General features: G+C 54.3%; 1 protein-coding gene across 4 annotated transcripts in view; it reads left to right on the plus strand.

Annotated features, from left to right (window-relative positions):
• The first annotated feature begins 642 nt into the window (after nt 1–642).
• Nucleotides 643–23,287, plus strand: part of CSNK1E (casein kinase 1 epsilon) — a 31,597-nt gene continuing 8,952 nt past the window's right edge. For 2 of the 4 annotated variants that reach the window (XM_039877680.1, XM_039877683.1), the window contains exons 1-6: nt 9,134–9,203; nt 12,434–12,522; nt 20,506–20,616; nt 20,748–20,896; nt 22,129–22,357; nt 22,991–23,161. In XM_039877680.1, the coding sequence (XP_039733614.1) occupies nt 12,447–12,522; nt 20,506–20,616; nt 20,748–20,896; nt 22,129–22,357; nt 22,991–23,161 (736 nt within the window). In that variant the 5' untranslated portion in view covers nt 9,134–9,203; nt 12,434–12,446. Of the gene's footprint in view, nt 662–9,133; nt 9,204–12,433; nt 12,523–20,505; nt 20,617–20,747; nt 20,897–22,128; nt 22,358–22,990; nt 23,162–23,287 lie in introns of those variants that run through there. The other 2 variants (XM_039877681.1, XM_039877682.1) reach the window with 2 other exon arrangements.

Consider the following 23,287-nt stretch of genomic DNA (forward strand, 5'->3'; position numbering starts at 1 on the left):
AGGTGTCAGATGCCAGGGTAATTTTCCCCAACCCCCAAGGACTGGAATCATACTTCTTGGCCGCCGCCGCCCTCCCCCACACTCCCCTCCACCGGCTTTTCTTAGCAGGAGGGGTGGGAGCCGGGGTCTGAGAGAAGTTCCGAGAACAAATCTCGGGAAATCAGGCGCGCTCCCTCCCTCCGGGGTCATTCCTTACCCCAAGTGATCTGAGCCTGGAATCCGCAGACCCAATAGTTCTATGTAAAAGAACGGGTGGAGATGAGGGTGTGGGGTGGGAGGGGCGGGGATTCCCACTCTTTCCTGGCTTCTCAAAGGGGCCCTCGCTCTAGCAGAGTAGGACATCCGGGTTCAGTCTGCCCACCCCCGAGGGCCGCCCTTGGAGGCTTCTTTTGGCAGGTACAGCTGATGGCTGGGGGCCCAGCCCACGTGGGGCGTGCGTGTCCCCAACATCTCAACCCGCAAGCATGAGAACCACGAAACCCTGGGGAATCCAGGAGGCCGGGGCGTGGCCTGGAAGCCGGGGGCGGAGCTGGAATGATGACGTCACGGCCCCGCCCCCAGACGATTCTCTCTCCTCCCCGCGCGCTGCGTTCTCGCCAAGTCCTCACCTGAAGGGACAGGTGTGCGCGTCTCGCATCGGAGGCCGACCCGCGAGTGTCAGGTGAGCATCGGCAGGAGCCCCTCTGGGAGGCTGGGAGGAGAGTCCGGGGTGGGGGTCCTCACTCCACGGAGAGGGGACCCCGGTGAGTCAAAGCCGGCTAGTCAAAGAGAAGGAGCTGACTGGGGCTGTGGAGGTACTGGTTGCTCCCCGAACTCCTACCGCGTCTCTTAGTTATAGTCACGTTGTCCCGAATATATAGGCTTTGGAGGGATTTGAAGGAGAGGAAGTGGAAGAGGAAACTGTAGGTTTCCAAATATTTCAACCACAAATTTATTATGTTCTTACATGATATCTTTTCTTCCTTCTAAAAGTTATATGCACTGGTTGACTATTTGGCAAATGGAGAAAAGTAGGAAAGAGCTCACCCATGGTACAAACAAAACCACTGTGATATTTGGGTGTATTTCCTTTCGGTCTTTCCTATGCACGATCGTTTTAGTATAATTAGATCATATTGTATTTTCCCCCTCTTAACATTGTGTCATAAGCATTTTCTTGTGTTGTTCTTAGTCATTAGTGTATGTGGAATCATTATTTTTAATGGCTGCATAATGTTACATGTGAGGGATGGGCCATAGTTGGGATCCATTCTGAACATTTAGAGGAAGGATTTAGGGGGAAGACAAGAAGGTGTAAGTGTAATAGAAAAAACATGGACTCTGGGTCATGCAGGCCAAGACTGCCACCTCCAACAGTGAGAGCTTGGGAATGATCTTTGCTCTCCCTAAGCCTCGATTTTCACATCTGAGAAATGGCTACACAGAGTTACTCCCCCAGGGTGGTTGTGCGGATTAAGTGAGCTAATATATGTTGAAAGGCCTTCCCAACCCACTATGATTCTGGCAGAAAAAGGGTGTTTGTAATCTCTGTCTTCATCCTGTCAGGCTGATTTCTAATGCTCTGTTTTGGGTTTTGGGTCTCCTACAGCAGACTCACTGCACCAGGGCAGGGCCCACCCCCAGGCCAGACCGGGCCGGATGGGGCTCTGCTCCTTGTCACTGAAGTGCCGATTATTGCACCTACACTCAGGTACCAGGCTCTGGGCTACATGCTTTCTATACATCATATCTTCTACTCCACCTGAAGTGAGCGTTATTGCCACCGCCACTTCTGAGATGAGGAAATTGAGGAAAGGTTCTACAAACTCACCTAGCCACATGGCCCAGAAATAGCTGATTAAGGATTTGAACCTAGCTTGTTGAAGCAGGGTCTCTATCTCCACAGCCAATGGATCACTTAGTGGACTTCCTAGGTACAGGTACCTACTTTGGAGACAGCTACGTTAGTGTTCCCCAGAATCCCCTGGGAGCTTCCAGAGTGAGCGAGCAGACTGTTGATGTCCAGAGTGAGTGGGACGCATTCAGTGGGGGCCTCAGACACGTGGGCAGGTCTCAGGTGGCACTGACTGAAGGAGACAAAGGCAGATCGGGGCACAGTCCCCAAGGCAGGGTGAGGCTCGGGGTGGATCTCGAAGGGTAAATGGGAGTCTTTCAGAGCCTTTATGAACATTAGGTCAGATTCTCTTAAACTCACTCAGCCTCAGGTTTCTGCCTGTAAAACAGGTGGGGTGATCTCCAGCTCATAGGATTGTCGTAGAATTAAACAAGATCCGATGGTAAATGCCTGGTGCAGTGCCTGGTATGTTGTCTGTCTGATAAATACTAGTTAGCTAGTTCTCTTCTCTTCCCTTCCATGTGCAAAACTCAAAGCCCTTCTGAGCAAAACCAGTGGATCAGTCCCGTATCAGGTGCTTGGGATTAGAGACCCTGCCTGCCTCCACCTTCTTCTTCGGCTTTCTCCCCCAGGGAGGAAAATTCTGGGTGCCCTTTGACTAGTCTTCCAGAGTAGCCCCCTCACCCCAAAATGCCTGAGGCTCTTACCATAGTGCATTTGTTTACTCAGGCCGTCCCTCTCCACCCTCCAAATCTACCCACCTTCAAGCCCTGCCTTCCCCCACCCTCCCCAGGGGCAACTCAAATTTCTCCATAGGAGGCACTTGGGGGGCCAGTCTGATTAGAAGGGAGTTCAGGAACTTGTCTGGATACTGTTTTTGCGCAGCACTTCATGTAAGGCGAAGAAGACCCCAGTTGTGCATCTCATAGAACGCCCAGGGAGAGGGAGAGAGGGATGGCTTGCCACCCCTTGGTGCCTCCATTGACTCCAGGCTACATGGATCTGTCTACGGCCACTCACTGTTTAGCATGTTCTTTCCAGCACTGGTAATATATCCTTTTTTTTTTTTCCTGGTGTGTACTTAGCCTCCCCAGGCAGATCATCACCTCCTAGCAAGTAGGGTCCAGGGTGGATCTCTCAGGCCCTGCGAGGAATAGGCATCAGGAGATGTTTGTGGACAGACATGTGATGTGGCAAGGAGATGATGAATCTCACCAACTATGCTGAGTTGAGAAGTGTTGTTGTGGGAATTGGGATTATTAGCCGTGGCAATCACCCTAATTCCCGTGGCCCAGCTAATGAGTAGTTGTGTCCTGGGAATGGCGTTCTTTGGATTCCCACAGGATAGAAGGAGCACGTTTTGAAGAGAGTTGGCAGCAGTGCAGACAGGGAGGTTGTGCTGAGCAGAGGGTACAGGTGAGCCCAGAGGGGCAATGGGGTGACAGGCCAAGTTGAAGAAAGGAGGCAGATGGGCGGGGAGGGTGCTGGAGGCAGGTGATGTGGCCCTTTGGTGATGCTGGGGTATTTTTAGTGCTCCCTGTGCCTGTGGGACACGTGACAGGTGTTCCTAGCTCATCTGGGAGTTGATTTCCCCTAGGAAGACCAGAGGCTTAGGGAATGCTGAGGGAGGGTCTGCCCCAACTGAGGGAGTCGGCTGAGAGCCCACTGTGAGACCCAGCGGATGGAGTGGGGAGGAGTCACAGGCCTGTCTTGAGGGAAGGCCGTCAGGTACCATTTGGCCCAAGCATGGAAAGTGCCAGGCGCTGTCTCCACCCGCCATGACCACACACCCGCAGCAGAATTCATTCATTGCACAAGTATTAGGGGGCATTTATTACCAGTCGGGCACCCACAGGAGCACTTATAGGAGGGTTTCTTTCTCTTGGACCTTATGTTCAAGGTCATTAAAAATAAGTGAGTTAATGTTTTCAGCTATAGTAAGTGTCATAAAAAAAAAAAAAAGGCAGGGTGATCCAGTAGCGGGGGACAGAGAGGGGAAGGGGGCCTACTTAAGATTGTGTGGTCAGAGACAGTATCTCTGAGAAGGTGACTTTTGAGTTGTGACTTGAACCATGAGTAGGAGGCAGCCATCGACGATGTGGGGGGAGGTAATTCTAGGCAGAAGGACAGGCAAGTGCGAAGGCCCTGGGGTATGATGACATGGAAGAAGACTGGGAAGAAGTGAGGTTTGAGATGAGGTCTGAGAGGCAGGTAGGAGCCAGATCATTGCAGGCCTGGGAAAGAACATGGATTTCATGCTAAGGACCGAGGGAACTGCTGGTGCATTTTCGGTAGCAGAGGGTCGTGATCTCACCAGTTAACAGACCTCTGTAGCATCCGAGTGAAAGACACACATGGTGAGAGGTGGCTATGTTCAGAATATTGTTGGGAGACAGAGCTGAAGGGAAGTGCACATGGTTTGAACATATGGAGTGTGGAGGAGAGAACCCTTTCCCACTGAGCCCAGATATGTGTGACCTCGGGATCTTTCTCAACAGAGTACCCTGGACATGGAGCATATAGGCCATTCCCCATCCAGTTAAGCCCTCAGTTTACAGATGGGAGACTAAAGAAAGAGCTTTAGAGGTCTCTTTGTCCAGCCTCCCAGAGAGGGGCTGTGAATTCTCAAAGTTCCCTTGGAAATTCAGTGACTGAGCTGGCACTCCAACTCAGCCTCCTGGCCCCTGGTCCAGGCCTCTTACTACCCTGCCCTGCTGCTTCTCCACTGGAGATGGAGGAGGAGGGAGGAGACCCACTTCTGGGGAATGATTTGACCAGACATGACGATGTGGTGAGGTCACCCGGAAGAAGCATCTGAGAGCAGTGGAGTCTGGAGAGGCCGGGGCCAAGGCGCCGATGGGAGACAGGGCGCTGCCCTGGAAGCAGGCAGAGGTGGGTGGAACGTCATGGAAGGAGCTGGGGGCAAGGAGCTGAGGCCTTGATGGGTTACGAGGATGCCCCAAGCCAGCATCTTTAGGCTGGCAGGCCTGGGGGAACCTCTCAGAGCAGAGCCCACGTGGGCCACTCACAAGTAGCAGCTGAGAAGATGAAAGCCCCAGAGAAACTTCCTGCAGGGCACTCCTGGAGCCAAGACCACGGGAAGACAGAGGGTGGGGAAGGCCAGTGGCTCACCTGGTCCATCCAGGTTTGCAAACCTCCAACCCACCCCACTTCGAAAGGGCTGGTAGAGGCCCCTCCAGGGGAAGGTAAAGCAAGGAAAACAGAAGGTGGAGACACAGCCTGCGGTGCCAGGAGTCCAAGAAAGGGGACCTGAATTTCACCCCCTCCCTGTTCCTCAGAGCAGTAATAGGATCTATATCTTCCTGGTACTCAGAGCTTCTTCTGGGCTAAGCTGTTTTTGTGCATGATCATCTATATGATCCCCTTTACAAATGAAGCTCAGAGAGTTTAAGAAACTTTTCTAGGGTCACACAGTTAAACAGTGGCGGAATCATTCAAAGGCAGCTTCATAACCACCGCAGGCTACTGTCTAGGGTTCCCTCTGTGACCTTGAGCAAGGCTCCCTGGGTCTAAGTCCTTCTTCCTATAAAATCATGGAATTAGAATAAATGAGCCCCATGGGCCCTTGTGGCTTTTGACTAGGGCCCAGAATTGCTCCTCTAGTAGAGGGGCTCCGGAGTCTGATCGAAGGGGCCAGGGACTTGTCTCAGAACTATGTTCTCCACTAGCTTGAGTGAAATGGTTGAGGGCGCGGGCTCTGCCAGGCCACTCTCGCCACTGAGGGTGGATGTAAGGGTTGAATGATTCAATGCAGGTAATGTGTTTCATAGAAGGCCTGGCACACAGTAGGTATTTCATTAAATGATAGCTCTTAATGTTCTGTCAAAGAGAGTGGAGGCTGGTCCTTCACAGTCCATCCACTCACTCATTTAGCTCATATTTATTGAATACCACCTAAGTGCCAGACACTGATACTGGTGACACAGCGGTGCCACCAAATAGCAATAACTCTCTGCTTTCATGCAACTTACATTCTAGTGAGAACTCAGACTCCTCCCCCCAAAATTCAAATAAGTATCATGTAAAATATGTTAGATAGTGTGATAAGTGCAAGGAAAAAAAATGAGGCCGAGAAGGGAGGAGACAGTGCCTTGGGGGGAGGGGGGTTGGCCTCTCTGTGAAGGTGACTTGAGAGTCAAGATCTGAGGGAGGAAATGAGCCATGAGATATCTGAGGGAAAAGCACAGCGGGCAGTGGGAACAGCCAGGGCTAAGACCCTGAAGCTGGAGGACAGCCTTGGGGAGTAGATTGTGCAGAGCCCATTTAAGGACTGTCCCTGATGTGTAGTAAATCCAAGGTGCCCAAGTCGAGACTCAGGCTGCAGATCCCTTTGGGAGGACTGAAATCTTTCTCCCCATCACTGGCTTCCTGTGTCATATCCTCACGATGTGACAGTTCCGGGGTTGTCCTTGAGGTCCCCAGCCCAGGGGTGCCAAGGAAACAGGTACGAAATGTCAAATTGGAAAGATGCTGAGGGACCAATTCTCCTGATGCCTTGCAGAGCAACTAAACCCCGGGGAGGGACCCACATGAGCTGGACTTCACTGACAACTACTGTTCCAGGCCTAATTGTATCTTCCGGGTGGGTGTGTAGGAAGGGGGCTAGGGGGACTCAAGCTGGCCACACACTAGGGCTTAAAGTTGGGAGTTAAGTCCCGGAAGGAATCACTGAGAACCTAGCCTCGAGAGAAGTCAGGCTGCTAGAACTCAGTAGAATTTCTTTCTCTTTGGAACTGCCTTAATTCCTCTGCCGGCTTTTGTGTCACCTTTCGTTCCTCCTTCGATCTGAGCCGCAGAGCTCTTTAGAAGGTTGGTCTTTGAGGGGAGTAGGAAGGAGATGAATTTGGGCCCACAAATAGCTAATCAGGAATGAGATGTGGGGAGCATCCTTCTAAGGGAGACGGTGGGTAGGGACAGCAGGGAGGAGCGGGTCTTAAGACTGTTTAGCCCGGGGAACTGACCAGGATCTTTAACCTGGGGGGCAGTGGTTACAAGCTCTGGAATGAGGAGGGGAGCATGTGACAAGACTGGGAAGGTTAATGTGTGTCTGTAGGCAAGCACAGTTAGGAGTCTCAGATTCCCTGTCTAAACCAAGGGAAAGAAAAGAGTAGGATTTAATCTGTTATTGTTTGAGAGGATTAAATAAGATAACTGCCTCTACCTATGCCAGGTGATCAGTCGGTGCTGGAGAAGTGCCTAGTCCCTTCCTGGAGAGAGAAGGCCTGTAACTGGGAAGCCAGACCCAGGTTGGAAGGTTGGGGCGGTGAGGAAGGAAGACGCAGGGGTACATTCCACCTCTGCTCAGTGGTGCCAGGGTCTCTGTGCTTGGGCACCGCGTCTCACTTTAGGAGACTGTGCGGCCATGAAGAGGGCTGGCATCCCTGGACACTGGAAACAGAGCCCCAGGAGCCAGCGTTGTGAGATTGGGACGAAAACATGACAAAAGGAAGGGCACTGGCAGCAAAGTGCGGTGGCTGGCCTCGAGGACCTCCAGCGGGTGAAGGAAGTCATAAAAACCAGGAAGACAAGCTGATGCGAGGAAACAAGATGGGGCCCTTGGGCTGTGACTGAGGAAGGTGGCTGCTTCCCAGGCCGGGTGTGAGTTTGGGCTCAGAGTTGCCAGTCCTCCCAGTGCTTTAAGAGAAGTGGGGAATGTGAACCTGTGATATGAAATCTCATTTTAAAACATCGGGAACCAATTAACAAAACAAAAGAAATATCAAAAAACACCAATGCCGGCCAAGCAAAGCCCACCACCTTGGCCGGTGACCACCTGCTCCATCAAAGGTGGCGCTGAGGGCAGGTCTCCAGTGGACTACTGCAGACCTCCTGGGAGAAAGCTGGTCCTCATTCTCCTGCTCTTGGAAACAAAATCCTGATAGACTCGTGGTCCCCGGGACCATTGGGAGAACAGAGCCATCTTGGTATGTTGCGTGGTTCTAGGCAAACCCCTTACTCATCTGGACCACAGTTTCCTGCTTTGGGACAGACAGCCTGGTCTGCGGGGTCCCCACTGGTCTGGGCAATGGGTGACTAAGTCCCTCAGGCTTGAGGGAAGATATGGTTATTAAGGAAGTAACTCTTCCCAGCACCCATGCTTCCGGGACTGGATGCAGCGCACTTGGCGTTTTGTATGCCCAATCACAGTTGTGTGTCGGAATGGATGTGTGTCATCATTTGGAGCTTTGCACAGCCCGGTGTAAATTCCATCGTTTTAATAACTCTGCCCTGGAAACTTTCATGGCTACTCTGGAAGCCGGTAGGAAGCCTTAATTAATTCTCCTTGTGACCCGGGCGGAGGGGTCCTTCCCGATTTGTAGATATGGCAGCCCAAGCCCAGAACTCTGGACCCTGACTCAAGCAAGCGTCGGTGCCAAGGCAGTGTGTGGGGTCTCTCATTAAACGAGTGAGAACAGGGGTAGGGTTTGAGAGTCGGCTCTGTGCCCATCGCAGTTTGAGCTGCTGGGAGAGGGCAGAGGGAGAAGAAACAGTTCTTTGCCTTTGATTTTTCCATGGGGCGAGAGTGTAGCTGAGCCCCGGCGACCTCTCTGGGCCTTTTGTCAGCGTCCTTCCGCCCCGGGGCTGTCCCGTCAAATCTTTCGCTGGTGAATCAACCTGGCCTCTGGTCTCTGCAGCACTCAGAGCCGGAAGTCGAAGTGAGCCCGAACTCTCTAAACATTCTCCTTTTTCCAGCAACGCAGTACCCACCGGCCTTCGGAGGGGCCGCTGCCACTCCGAGAGAACCCGGCTGGGGGGATGGAGGGGCGAGAGGAGGCTTTGGGTCTAGAACACCCCCGCTTTTTGTGCGCCCTCCTCCTCCTCACCCCCACCTGTTTTGTTTTTTGTTTTTCCACCTGTGCCCCAGACTGGAGCAGGGTGTCAGTGTCTGTGCGTGCTCCCTAGCCCCACCCGAAGGCCGAGTTCCCGCGAGGCGCTCCTCGTGCAGCTGGGGGACCGTGTTTCCCGACTGCGGTCCCCCAACGTCCCCGAGAGCGGAAGGCGCGGGCCCTTTAAATCCTCCGGGGCGGCGGCGGCGGGCCGGGGATGACATCAGCGGGCGGGCCCGGGGCTCAATGGGAGCCAGCGGGCGCGCGCCGGGCGGGAGCGCGCGAGCCGGCGGCGGGGGCGGGCGGGCAGGAGGGCCGAGAGGAGGGAGGCGGCGGCGGCGAGGACCCAGCGCCAGAGCCCGGCCGGGGCCGAGCGGAGCGGAGCGCGGCGGCGGCGGCGGCTGGGCCGGGAGAGGCTGGCGCGCCGGGCGGCATCCGCGAATCCTCCGGCATCCGCCCCCGGGCCGCCCCCGCCCGCGGCAGCCCCCCGAAGCGGCCCGGCACCGGCGCCTTCCCTGAGGTAAATATTGGGGGGCCGGGTCTCGCGGAGGGGCGCAAACCCAGGGGGAAACCGGGCGCCGCCCCTCGCTGACAAAGGCAAGGCGGGCCGAAGAGGAGGAGGAGGAGGGTGGGGGGTGACTATTATTTTGCAGGCTTGCCGGGAGGAGGCCCCCCCAAGTCCGCCCCCCCTTCCCCTCCCCCAGCCGGACCCTTGAAGGCCCCAGCCGGCTGAGGCGGACACCCCCGGGCTGTGATTCGGCGACCTCAAGGGAGGGGGTCCGGGGCTGGGTACTGAGGGCACCAGACACTTGATTTGAGCTTCTCGGCAAAACCCTCGGCTTCTGTCTGTCTGTTTCACCGGACAATCAGCAGTGCCTCCCCACCTCATGTTGCACGGGGGGGGAAACGAGGTCCTGAGGTGAGGGGTGTGGTCACCCAGCCACTGATTCTGTTTTCCTTTGTGGAGAGAAAGAAAGGGGTGGGGGTTATTTATCAAATCGGATTCTCGCATTTCTGCGTGTGAAAAATCCATGTTTTGCAAGTCTCTGTGGAACGTAAAACTCTGTCAGGGTATCTCTAGAGAGAGGATTCCCAGGCTCCTCTTCACACCCAAACTCAAAGTGGGGTGAGCCCCCCTCCCCAACTTTCCCTTAGTTTCCTTGCGTATTTTATTCTTGGCCGCAGCCTCTCTCAGGGAGAAGGACCTGGGGAAAGAGGAAGGGGATCCACAGTGTCTAAGTTGCACCCCAAAATACCCGTGTTGGGGGCTTCTTTGCCTCCGTGTCTCGGATGCCCCTCCAATTTTTATTTTAGTGGTCCAGTGACAAGGGCCCAGGCCGAGGCCAGGGGTGGAGGCCGAGAGTGAGGAAACTGTCCCCGTGCCGTGTTGCTTGGTAGTTTGTCTAGTTTTAACCAGCTGAAACTCCAGAGTCTTCATGTCGGCCTTTTTTTTTTTTTTAAATACTTTGTTTCTCTCCCCCCTCCCCCACCATGGGAGAAGCAGCAAAGAACTGGAGAGCCTCTCCCATTCCTTACTGAGTCCTTTCTCCTCTGGCAGCTTTTGGGGGACAGTGCTGGGACAGTCTAGGCTTTCCCTGGGGTCTGGGTGGCCAGGAAAAAAGCAGTCTTGGTTTCCTGTAGGGTGGATGGTTGGCACACCCTCTCTTACCCCCTTCCCTGCGGGCAGCCCGGTGAGTGGGGAGGGGCTGGGGTTCATGTGCAGTGTATTTATGTAAGACACCCAGACGGAGGGCACGGGTATTTATATAACCCGGCGTGGGTATTTATGTAATATAGGATGCGGGTGTATTTATGTTCCTTTCCGAACCTGCGGCTTCCCGGCTGCCATGTGTGGTTTCTGAATTGGCGTTGGCGGAGCGCAGACTGGGGGGGTGTTTGTGTGTGTGTACACACCCGCGCCGCCCCCCCCGCCCCCACCGCCCCAGCGGGGCTCACGGTGTGTGTCTGCTTGCTCGCTTTTTTGGAGTGTACACAGGGAATGGTGTGGATGCGAGGTGCGTGGCGTGTGAGTTTCCTGCAAATGTGGAGCGTTCGGCCGGCAGCCCAGGCACCTCAGCTGGGACCGGCCAGGCGTGTGGGCAGAGGCCCTTGGTTGAGCGCCCAGAGTTTGGCCAGCCCTCGGGTGGAGGCTACTTCCTTGTGGCCATTGGGGAAGGGCTAGTGGCAGCTCCCTGGGAACCAGGTCCTGGGCCTGGATGTCTGTCCTGGGCAGTTCTTGGTGCTGGGCAGAGAGCTGTAGCCTGCCTGTCTGTGGACGTCTCTCACTGCCCCTCCCAGGTGGGTCTGGCTTTGGGGGCTAGCGCTCCACATGGAGAAGGAGCAGAGCCTCTGTGCCTAGCAGAGCTGCTTTTCCATCTTCCTCTTTGCCTTCCAGCTTTGGCGTGAAATAAGTCCTCTTTGTGAGGGTTTGAGGCCGCTAGGTGGTATGGCAGGTACCCCATGTGGGTCCTAGGTGAGGAGGCTGCCACCAACTTGCTGCTGGGGGCTGTGGGGCAGGAGGCATGGCCTCTCTGGCCTGAGTGCCCCCATCTACAGATGGAGGCCCCTCTTGATAGGCTTCTATGCTGGTTTTCTTGTAAACACTCCGAGGTCTTAGGGGTCCCTCCTTCCTCTTCCTATTTCATAGTCCATTGTTCACTATCCCTCCACAGCAGAAACTGCCCCCTGGCCATTGAGTTTCCTCCTCTGCTGGCCAGGACCCCAGAGTGCCCAGACCTTTGCCCCAGGCCAGACCAAAGGGTTCTGTACCAGGGACCCAGATGTCCCATAGGCTTGGGCACCCAGGTTGGGGCACAGGCGGTAAGGAAGCTGTTCAGATCAGCACCTCTCTCTCAGCCTTCTGCCCCAGACCTCTCCTCCCACCCCTCAGAAGCTGGAGGCTAAAAACCTGGCTTGGGTCCCCTCAGTCGTTCAGTTGCCTCTTAGAAGACCCTCCTAAGGGTCCTAGGCTTGAAGGAATCCAGTCCCCAAACAGTCCGTCCAAAGAAATATGTGCAGGTCAGCGGGTATGAGGTTCTCGGTGTCGCGAGGGTGGGAGAGGGAGACAGCTGGAAGGCGGAAGGAGGTGACCGTCCTGCAGGGCGCGCCCGGACTGGCAGGGTCTGGCCACTGGGAAGACCAGGCCAGGCTGTGGCCGCCTGGCCTCCAGTTCTTGGCGCTAGAAGCCCGGGCTGGGGATGGAGCCAGGGCAACCCTGTAATTTCTGAGTCTTAAAGGGGTTGAGGAGCTCCTTAGGGACCGTCTGTTCAACTTGTCCTCCCATCCCTGGAGGTTGGAACTTTCTGGTGGTTGCCATGGTAGCACCCCCAGGATGATCAGCTCCTGCGTCCCGCTCCCCATCACCTCCTTTGTCCTTGATTTTCCTTTCAAGGTTTTGCCCCATTGTGACCGGCCTGCTCCTGAGAGGCTCCTGTTGGGGGGTCCCTGAGTGAGGGTCTTCCAGAGTTTCCTCCTGGGCCTCATCTCCAGTTCCACCTCTGTCTGGCTCTGCTGACACCTGTTTTCGGCCTGCCTCAGCCTTGCTCACATGTGGAGGCTCTCGGGCCACCTGACACTTGATTGCCCTCAGGCAAAGCGAGGCCCGCATTTCTCTCTGGACAGTGGGAGGGATAATGTGGGTCTCCCAGTTCCTGGCGGCTCTTCCTGGCCTTTGGTGGGGGAGGGGTGGGGTCCAGCAGGCCCGCCTCCCTTCCCTGCTCCTCTGACCCTAGTGTTTCTGCTTCCCTCTGCAGCCAGCGTGAACCATGGAGCTCCGTGTGGGGAACAAGTACCGCCTGGGCCGGAAGATCGGGAGTGGGTCCTTTGGAGATATCTACCTGGGTAAGTGTCCCTGGCTCTAACTCAGTGGTCCTGGAGCCCCTGGAACAGCCTTCGGGACAAAGAGGAGAAAAAATGCCAGGATTGTAGGCTCTGAAGTCAGAAGTTGACCCTGGAGCTGTAGTGGCATGTTCTGGTCATTTTGTCCCTAGGGCCATCGCAGATGGAGAGGGAAGCTGCAGATTGGAGTGAGGCAGGCTCAGGGCTTCCTCACACAGGGGCTTCCTGCTTGCCGCAGGCTGGCAGAGGAGAATAGTTAGGTCTGGTTCTAGCTGTAGATGCTGTAGGTCTCCACTCCCGCTGAGCGTGGGAAAGCCCAGGCTGGGGGAGCCCCTTGTCTCTTGCCTCCTGGGAGAAAAATGCTGGTGGACAAACAGGTCTGGGCTACTACATGCTCCAGCTAGGCCCCCTTCCTGTGGTCTGGCCTCCTGGAATTTAGCCTAGGCAGGCTTCAGAATGACGCAGGCTCCCCCAGTAACCTCGAGGGAAGCAGGGGTCTTAGCTTTTAGGATAGCTCTCTCCGGATGTGCTTCCTGTTGAAAGTATGAGTTTGCTCTCATTTTGTTATTTTAAACAAATCAGGGACATCTCGCTCCTGTCCTTGCCCCAGCCCCAGGAATAAAGAGGCTTGTGCCTTCAAATGCCACTTTTTCAGCTGCCCAAAGGGCATAGTCAGTGTCACAGCCCTTCCTTTTCTAGTCCACAGGGGAGATGTTGTGTTGGTAATGGTCAGTTGGAGTTGTTAGAGCAAGGTGGCCAGCCCCTGGGCCTATCCTCACTCCTGTCCCTGTGTCCTTGGAAAGTAAATAAATTCTGTTCTGGGCAGAGAAGACCGACAGGTCGGTGTGCCGTGCTCATTGATTCAGAACTTTGTGGGGAGGGGTCTCTGCCCTTTTGGATATGAACTCCGCTAGTCAGTGAGCCACCCCTTCTCCCATCAGAGGGGACAGAGAGGGGCTGCATACAGTCTCTGAGCACATACTCGGTGCTGGGGATGTGAACATGGTCTCCCCTCACAGCAGTTTCAAGAGATGGTACCATACTATCCCCACTTCACACATCAAGAAGCAGGAGCATCATGGTCAACTTGGCCCCTAGGGTTTCTCTTGAAAGCTAGAAAAAGCAGCTTTTATACCGACAGCCCTCTGTATGAGAGACTGTAGAAGACAGAACGTGGGAAGTAGACATCAGAGAGACATCAGTGTTCCCATTTAGAAGGTTTGTGTGATGATGCCTGGCTGACCTAGGGCTGTCGTGAGGCACAAATGACATGAGTAAGCATCGTGAACTGTAAAGTGCCAGCCGGATGTGCAGTTCATTGCTGAGCGCCTAGTAGCTCATCTTCCTCTGTAAACACCACTGGAGCTCAGATTAGAAGTGAGGAACGGTGCAGCTTGGCACTGTCTGCAAGGTTTTCTCTGACTCCCAGCTCCTTCGGGGTGCACAGGCCTTGGGTTGCGTCCACCTTCTCTTCCAGCATGTGGCTTGCCCGGAGTGGGTGTTTAGTGAAGGCCTCTCAAAATACGAACGAGGAAATGGGGGCTGTCACGTGCAAAGGCATACGAAGTGGCCTCATTTAGGGCAGGATAGAAGGAGGTTGAGATTGGGGACAGGTCCAGGTTCCGGTCTCCAGTCTCCTTCTCATCTGCTGTAAGACCAGGGATAAGTCACTTTCTCTCTCTCAGCCTCGGCATTCTCACCTGTGAAATGGGGTACCCATCTCCTTACTGTTTGTGAAATTGGGGTGAGTGTAAAGGACCCTCTTATGGAGGCTCCTGGACTCAAGGCTGAAGCCTCGAGCCACCTGCTTGAGGGCAGAGGGCATGGAGAGGCAATTTGGGGCACAGACACACACCGGCTCCTAGACAGCACCCAGTCCAGGGCCTTCTTTTTGCAGAAGGGAAACTGAGGCCCATAGATGGGGAGGGGCAACCCAAGGTCACTCAGAAAGTCAGTGTCCCTGGTCCATGTGGCCGGAACTCCCTGGGTGCAGGACTTCTTGTTTATCAAGTAGTCGTCTAATTCATTTTAGGAATTAGGGCCAGATTTACTCCTCTCATACAGGCTCTGGAGTAGGTTCTGCCAGGGTTTGGTGTGCCCTTGATTTGCCGGCCTTAGCTTGCTCATCTGTAAAATGGGGGCGTGGAGACTCCAAGGTGGTGAGAAACAATTGGATCACAGCAAGCAAAACCCCACAGGCTTGGCCTGCTAGTAGTGCTTTTATACTGTGTCCCCCTCAACCCTCCCTCTTAGCTGGGATTCGCTACTGTCAAAGGATCTGGGTCTTTTGGGGCTTGAGTGGAGGGAGGGAGCCCATTCTCCTCTGGCCGTCCAGCCTTTGCTGGGTACGTGGGCCTTGGGGGCCCTGGCCTGACTCAGTGTCCTGCCAGCTTCTTCCTAGGCCCATGTCTTGCTGGCGTGGGGATGGTGGTGATTGTATGGCCTCCCTGGCTGGCCCTGCTTGGCTCCCTTTGTTCAAAGCTCTGGCTATATTCTTGTTGCTGGTGCCAGTGCCAGGGCCCGACTCCAGATGGCCTCTGCAGGTGGGGCTGGGTGCAGTCTCCAGGCCCTGCTTTCCAAGATCAACTGAAAGCCCAGCGTGGATGTGGCTTCGAGGCCCACAGCTCCTCTTCGGGCCTCCTCTCCCTCCTGGTGGCATCATAAGGGACACCAGGAGAGCGGGGCCAGCTTTGTTCGGGCCTCAGATGGCCTGCACAGAGTCTAGAGTGGCCAAGCCTGTGCCCACTCTGCCAGCCACTGGCCGTGTGTCCTTGGGAACTGCCTAGACCTCTTAATCTCTGGTCCTTGGTTCTAAATGGGGGGGTGGGGGAGAATGGTGCTCCCCACGAGGTGGTTGTAGGGGTGCTTCATCTCCCACCTCCAGGTTCCTGATTGTGTCCATGTGTCTGTGTGGGTGTCCAAGCCAGCCCCCACGTGCAGCTGGTCATCCATCTCTCCTAGAACTACACAAGGTCCCAGACCCTCTGGGCTGGCCAGGTCCAAGCCCTTCTCTGTGTCCAAGTTTATTTTCCAAACTGGCCCATCCCCACACAGAACCCCTGTATCTAAGTGATGGGTCACCTCTACGTCCCCTGCCCTGGCACTTTTCACTTAGTCACAGAGAGCCATGGTTCCTCCCACAGAAGGTGAGCTGAGCTCCTCCGGGCAGAGCTGCTTCATCTGGTCCAGGACTCGGTGTGTGTCTGTTGCTTGAATGAATGAGATGCCAGGGAATTGGAATAGAGAGGGGGGAAAAAGCAGAGGCTTGGGGGCTAGGTTTCAAATCCTGGCTCTCCCCCAGCCAGTTCTGTGTGACCTCAGGCCAGTTACTCAACCTTTCTGAGCCTCACTCAGCAGTTGTGAGAATTAAGGGAGATCAGAGAAAAGGCTGACAGCTTCCCGGTAGAATTCAGAGGCAGCAAGGGGTCTGGTGGGACCCATTAGGGGAGGCAGCTGTGACAGGTGTCCAGCATTTGGTGGGGGTCAGAAGACTTTGCCTAACATTTTGGGTCCTTGTCCCAGGGAAGTTTTGTGGCATTTAGTCATTGACCGTTGGTGTCTCGGTTTTCACGTGTGTGGAACAGAGCTACAAAGCGGCCCTTGCAGGATGGCGTAAGGGTTCAGGGGTGTAAGGGGCTCCTCTGCCCTCCACCTTATCTCCGGGAAGGGCTCTCTCCCCAGCCCTTCGCCTCCCTGCACACGTCTGCTGATTGTGAGTGCGGAAGACCCTGCCCCACCTGGGCAGGGGGCCACCATCAGCTCTTGTCTGTGGCAACAGCCTTGGGTCCCCCCTGTCCCCCTCTAGTCCACTCCAGTCCTTTCATCATGGGTCTCAACAAGGAGAGGAGGGGATTTTGTCCCACAAGCGACATTTGACAAGGTCTGGAGACACTTGATGTTTGAGCTCAGGAAAGGGGAGTACTACTGGCAGCCAGCGGGTAGAAGTCAGGGATGCTGCTAAACACCCTGCAGCTCCCAAGACAGCACCCCCGCCCCCCCGCCGCTCCCCGCCACAATACATCATCAGCGGGGCGGGAAACCCTGTGATCTGGCATCTGTTCCTGGCCCCCGAGTCTCAAGCCGAAGGCCAGGGTCCTCGCTTGGCACCTGAGACCCTTCCGCTCTCTCCCCTGCTCCCCAACTCCACTGTCATCTTCAGCTACCACTCAGGGTTCACTGTACCCCGCTCTCGTTGGGACTTTGCATGTGCTGTCACAGCTGTCTGGCACAGTCCTGCTCGGGCCCCAGGAGCCCCTGCAGCCTCCCCTCAAGGAGGCTCACCTTTCCCGCCACGTACTGATGCCTTCTTCCTTTCCTTCAACTGACCTGCTTACTGTCAGGACGCCTCGAGCTCATCTCTGAAGCACAGGGGTTGGTACTTGTCATCAAACCTAATGTTCCTTGGGCACTCACTGTGTGCCAGGCATACTGCTAAGCCTGTTGACACCTCCAAACACCCTAATGAGCTAGGTACTGTCATCCCTGGTTTACAGATAGGGTGCTTAGGACTCAGAGGGGTAAATTGACTTGATTGGGTCCCTTGGTTAGGAGGTGGCAGAATCAGGTGGCACCCTGCTCTCGTGTGGGTGGGGAGAGGGGGCACGGCCAGCGGACTGCATTCAGTTAGCCCCAGCTCCTCTCCGTGCCACGTCCTCACTGTCTCCCGGGGACATGTGTGGCTCTCCCCAGGGATGTTGATGTGTCAGAAGCACTTTACAGTCTGTAAAGCACTTTCCCTCCCATTGCTCACTGGATTTAGTAATCTACTTTTTAAATTTAAGTTTTATTTTATGTGGCTCAAAAGCGAAAACACACAAAACCAAAAACCAAAACACAAGAACATGTTACGTGGAAGAAGCCAGTCACAAAAGATCACATAGTGTATGATTCAGTTTCTATGAAATGTCCAGAACAGACACATCTCCAGAGACAGAAAGTAGATTAGTGGTTGCCTAGAGCTGGGGGGGGGGGGTAGGGGAAGATGGAGAGTGACTACTAACGGTACGGGTATTTGGGGATGATGAAAACTTTCTAAAATTGATTGCGGTGATGATTGCACAACCTCGTGAATGTGCTAAACACCACTGAATTGTACCCTTTAAAGGAGTAATTGTATACAGTATGTGAATTACATCTCAACAAAGGTGTAGGAGAAAATGATAGCGCATAACGTGGTATCCAGTGAGATGTCCTCCCCTCCAGTCCACATGGGTCCAGTCCTTACTGGTTCTCGTATTTCTTTTCAGTGTTTCTTTATGTAGATAGGACCAAACACCGATACATAGTATTTCTCCACCTCTTTTTTTTTTTTTAACTGAAAAGAGATACTTAGTGTTCTCTACTTTGCTTTTTCACTTCCTGTATCTTTGAGATCTTTCTACTTCTGCCCAGAGCGGCTTCCTCATTCTTTCTCCATTGTATTCTGTTTTATGGATGGGCCATTCTTTATTTAACCAGTCCCCAGAATGATGGACTTTTGGGTTGTTTCCAGGCTTTTGCTATTGCAAACAGCCTGCCGAGGACTGCCTGGTCCAGGCCCTGTTTTGCACCATGCAAGGGTGTCAAGTAAACTCCAGAGTAGGAGCTGTGTGGTGGCAGGTCGCCCCCTAGCCAGACCACCTAGGGAGGAGTGCCCACTGCCACACAGCCCCATGAGAGGCAGACACGCATGTTATTCTTATGGTGGGGCTTTTGCCAATCATAGGTGAAAAACAGTCTGTCGGGATCATTTTAATTTGCATTTTTCTTAAAAGGAGCTGGAGCATCTTTTCCTATGAGTAAGCCACTTTTGTATTTATGATTTCTTTCTCTGTGGAGTGCTGTTGAGGTTTTTGTCTTTTTCCTACCAATTTATAGGAGCTCGTTACATATTGGCAATAATGATATTAGCTCTTTGCCGCTGAGGAGAGTTACAGTATGTTTTTCTTAGGACTTTGTTTCTGGTGTTTTTGCCATGGAGAAGGGATTCCTTTTCTTGGAGGTGATGAAGCCATTATTTTTTAGTGACTTCTGAATTTTAAGTCCGGGATAAACAGCCTTGCGTACCCCAAAGTTAAAAGACAATGATCCCTTCTAATGTTTCATAATGTTTTTATTTTAAAAAACATCTCATTATTTTTATTAAATGTTGAAGAGATACAAAAGGGTACATATAAAGTATGCGTCAGGCTCCCTTCATACCACCCAGTTGGAGGAGGACATGCCTGTCACCTTGAAAGGCCCCTGGTCACCCACCCCATCCTGTCCTCCGCTCCCCCGTCACAGAGGTAACCATTACGTGATGTTTTAAATTACTCTTTAGTTAAAGAGTTTTATCAATTTATATCCCTAAACTCTCTGTATTTCAGTGTTGTACGTTTTGAAGTTGAGACACAGAAATGTGCTTGCACTCTTGTCTCTCCTTCCTTTTTAAGAAATTGAGGCAGAATTCATATAACATAAAATTAACCATTTTTAAAGTGCACGATTCAGTGGCATTTAGAACGTTCCCAGTGTTGGGCAACCACCATCACTATCTGGTACCAAAACATTTTTATCTTCCCCACTCTCAGAAATAAACCCTGTACCTGTTAAAACAGGTGTAGTCCCTACTTCCCCTTCCCCAAGCCCCCTGACAGCCACTGGCCTACTGTCTTTCTCTATGGATTTGCCTGTTCTGAATATTCCGTGTAACGGAACCATACAGCATTTTGTCCTTTTGTGTCTAGGTTATTCACTTAGCATAATGTTTTTAAGATTCATGGACGTCGCACCATGTATCAGCACGTATTCTCTTCTTGCGGCTTAATAATATTCCACTATGCGCACAGGCACACGTCCGCTGATGGACGTTTGGGTCGTCTCCTCCAGGCGGCTCTTCTGACCAGTGCAGCTCCTTGCTCTCTCGTCCTCAGGGTTAAGATGCCGGGGGCCCCCTGGCTGTCGCTGGCAGCGGTCATCCACTCCTTGTCACTGCCCTCTGGCATTCCTCTCTGCGACTGCGTCGCCAGTTAGCCATTCCCCTGCTGTTGGACATTTGGGCCCTCGTTGCTGTGTCCATTCGTGTCGTGTCCTCCTGGTGCTCACGTGTGTCTGAGAGCATATACTTGGGAGCTGGCTCGCTCGGTCACGGGTTCACGTGTGTTCGACTTAATCAGTAAATGCCAACCTGGTTTCCAGGTGCTTGGGCCGGCTCACACCCCACCTTTTCTTTTTTATACGCACTTTTGCTCCATTTGCGATTTCTCCTTGTGTGTGGCATGAGCCGTGGTGACGTTTCTTAGCCGGCTGTCCAGTTGTTCCCAGGACATCTATTGCACAGCCCCGTCTTGTCCTCTGCGTTGAGGTTCCAGTTTTATCCTTTCTAAATTCTTCCAGTCGTCCTGTCTTCTGGACTTCCTGTTTTATCTGTGTGCTAAGACAACACTGTTTTCGTTAGCTGCAGCCTGGCCTGAGAAGGAGATGCCCTCTCAGCCTAGCGCCCAGCCCTCCAGCTCGGCCCACTCATTATTATAGCTGGGGAAACTGAGGCAAGATGCAGTTTGGATTTGAGTCTCGTGACTTCCTGAGACAGAGCCTTGCCCTGCCCCAATCTCTCCTCCACATCCAACACCCCACTGACCTTCACCTTTCCAGCTTGATGGCCCCCACTCTCCAGGATAAGGTTCCCCTTACATGGCCCATGAGCCTTTTGTGGCCCCGCGCCGTCCCCCCTCGCATCCGGCCTTCTTGCTGCACCAGCCTGTGGTTCTCTGAATTGTCCCTAGTTCCTCATTTCCTTCCCCTTGTATGTGCGCCAGTTCTCGCTGTCTGAGCTGGCTCAGATGCACCTCTGTGCCCCACAATCCCCTCTGCTTCCCTCGGCTACAATGCTGAGCCCTCTGCCACCTTTCCAGCCTCCCCCAAGGGGCACCGAGCCTCTCAGATGCAGACACAAGTTGGTGCTGGCTTGGGGCTGCCGGCCCAGCCGAGGGTGACCCTGTCCCTTGCTTCCCCCACCCCTGGCAGGTGCCAACATTGCTTCTGGTGAAGAAGTTGCCATCAAGCTCGAGTGTGTGAAAACGAAGCACCCTCAGCTGCACATCGAGAGCAAGTTCTACAAGATGATGCAGGGGGGAGGTGAGAGCCAGGAGGGGGTCGGGCAGGTGGGGTGGGGAGCCCGAGGACATGTGCTGAGGGAGAGGCGGCTCCGGCGGCTGCTCCGGGGCCAGGAAAGACAGCCTTTGACAGCCCTGTTTCCCGGCCCACAGTGGGAATCCCATCCATCAAGTGGTGCGGGGCCGAGGGTGACTACAACGTCATGGTCATGGAGCTGCTGGGGCCCAGCCTCGAGGACCTCTTCAACTTCTGCTCCCGCAAGTTCAGCCTCAAGACGGTGCTGCTCCTGGCCGACCAGATGGTGAGTACTCCTCTGACCCACCCCGGCTGGGGGACCCTGGGGCCTGCTGGCCTTGGCGCTTCCCTTCCGACCTCTGCTGCCCTTTTGTGCCCGTGGGCACAGGGTACCAGCCCTGCCTCCTGCCTCTGGAGGATGCCAGAGCAGGAGGCAGTGACAAGGGACATAAGTCAGGCCTGGTTCCTGAACCAGGGGACCTTAATCATCAGCTGTAAAATGGCAAGGGGGTAAATGCAGACTTCCAGGCCCAGCTCCAGACCTGCTGGGTTGTCATGAGGTCATGTGGGACGCCACACAGTGTGTGGACCAGACCAGATGCCCACTGATGAGCGGTCCTTAGGTTCCAAACCCTTCGTAAACTCAAAAGAGGAAAACTTCAAAATATAAAAGCATAGGCTTTTGGACTTGGAATGGTGCGTGGAGATCTGGTTATGCGGGGGTTCGGGTCTGTGCCTGGCCTGCAAAAGGTCTGCAGACATCTTGCAGTTTGAGGCTAAGTGTGTGTGCGCAAAGGTGGGTCAGTTCTCATAGGGTGTGAGACTCAGAAGAGGTTTAGGAAATATTCAACCAGGCCAAACAAACACTTTGATTTAAGGAGCCTGAGGCCAGGGAGGGCTGACCTGCCAGAGGACACAGAGTGCGCATATGTGTTAATTTAGGTGCCCCCCCAAATTGTTTAAAGAAGGGCCTGCGTACACGCCCAACTCTGTTGTACTTGGAGCCAGAGGACACATCCTGATGTCCTGTCTCTCGCGCTTGTTCTCTGTCAGCCTTGCCGAATTCAGGCTTCCCTGGTGCTCCCTCTTCTCCCCTCCCCCATCCGGCTGCCAGAACCACCTCTGAAATGCCTCTCTGATTTCGGTTTCCCAAGTCCCCTGAGGTGTACAGCCAGGCAGGCGAGGCTTCTGCAGGCACCCGGATGCCTGTCTGGGTTTCATGTCTAGATCTCGCCATTAGCTTTCCTACCTTGCTCTCTGCCCTGAGTCTCAGCAAACTCCTTCTTCAGAGGGCCTCTCTAATGTCACTTCCTCCAGGAAGCCTTCCCCAACCTGCCCTTTGAACTCATCTTACGTAGTTGCAGACGGATCTTTCTCCCTTGCCCAGGGCAGGAACCTTGTATGTGTTTTCCATCTCTACGGCCCAAGCCCACAGCCCGCAGTCCAGGGCCCAGAGTGCTTGGTGAAGGCCCCTACGTGGAACACTCCCTGAGTGACTTGCTGTCCTCCCTTCCCCAGATCAGCCGCATTGAGTACATCCACTCCAAGAACTTCATACACCGGGATGTCAAGCCCGACAACTTTCTCATGGGGCTGGGGAAGAAGGGCAACCTGGTGTACATCATCGACTTCGGCCTGGCCAAGAAGTACCGGGATGCCCGCACCCACCAGCACATTCCCTACCGGGAAAACAAGAACTTGACCGGCACTGCGCGCTACGCCTCCATCAACACCCACCTGGGCATTGGTGAGTGAGCGAGGCCGGCGGGCAGAGTGCGCCCGTGGGCTGTCGGCCAGGGCCCTGGCTTTCTGCAGCCTGGATGTTCCCCCAACTTGCCACAAAGCCAGGTCTTCCCCTTCAAAGAACAGCTGTGGCGTGCTGAGTGCCTTCACCCCCACAGCAGCCTTGTAGAGTGGGACAGGAAATTCCCCATCATTATAGCGTAGGAAACACAGGCTCACGGGTAACAGGTTGCTTAAGGTCATGTGATTTAGCAAGTGCCAAAGCTGCATTTGACCCCAGCGCTGTCTGATGCCACAGCTTGTGCCCTGTCCACAAAGTAGACCAGGCAAGGAGGCACCAGGTGCCCACTGCATAGCTATCAAATGAATGAATACTGAACTGGAGAAACTAGGCCTAGACTGGGTTGAGAAAGCTCAGCCCCAGGCTCCTTCTCTGTAGGAGTAATAAATGCAGTGCCTGTTTGTGACGTGGTTGCAGCAAGCCAGCATGCAATGGGGAGGGAGTGTGCTGGCTACACAGGGTGGGCTGTTCCCCCTCAGTCAAGAAGCATGTCCTGGAAGAGGGGGATCCTGGCCCCCATCGGCCAGGAGCTCAAGTGAACCCTGCTCCTCACCTTGTCCTTGACCCTCCGTGCAGAGCAAAGCCGTCGAGACGACCTGGAGAGTCTGGGCTACGTGCTCATGTACTTCAACCTGGGCTCGCTGCCCTGGCAGGGCCTCAAAGCGGCCACCAAGCGCCAGAAGTACGAGCGGATCAGTGAGAAGAAGATGTCGACGCCCATCGAGGTCCTCTGCAAAGGCTACCCCTGTGAGTAGCCAGGGGAGGTGGTCAGCCTGGGGCCCCCTGAGGCCCTTTCTAAGGGAAAGATGAGGCCACACGGGATCTGATCCGAGATAACCCTGCCCCTGACACCAGAACATTAATTTTGTGTTC

Source organism: Pteropus medius, unplaced genomic scaffold (genome assembly GCF_902729225.1).
Source record: "Pteropus medius unplaced genomic scaffold, Ma_sr-lr_union100, whole genome shotgun sequence".
Classification (NCBI taxonomy): Eukaryota; Metazoa; Chordata; class Mammalia; order Chiroptera; family Pteropodidae; genus Pteropus; species Pteropus medius.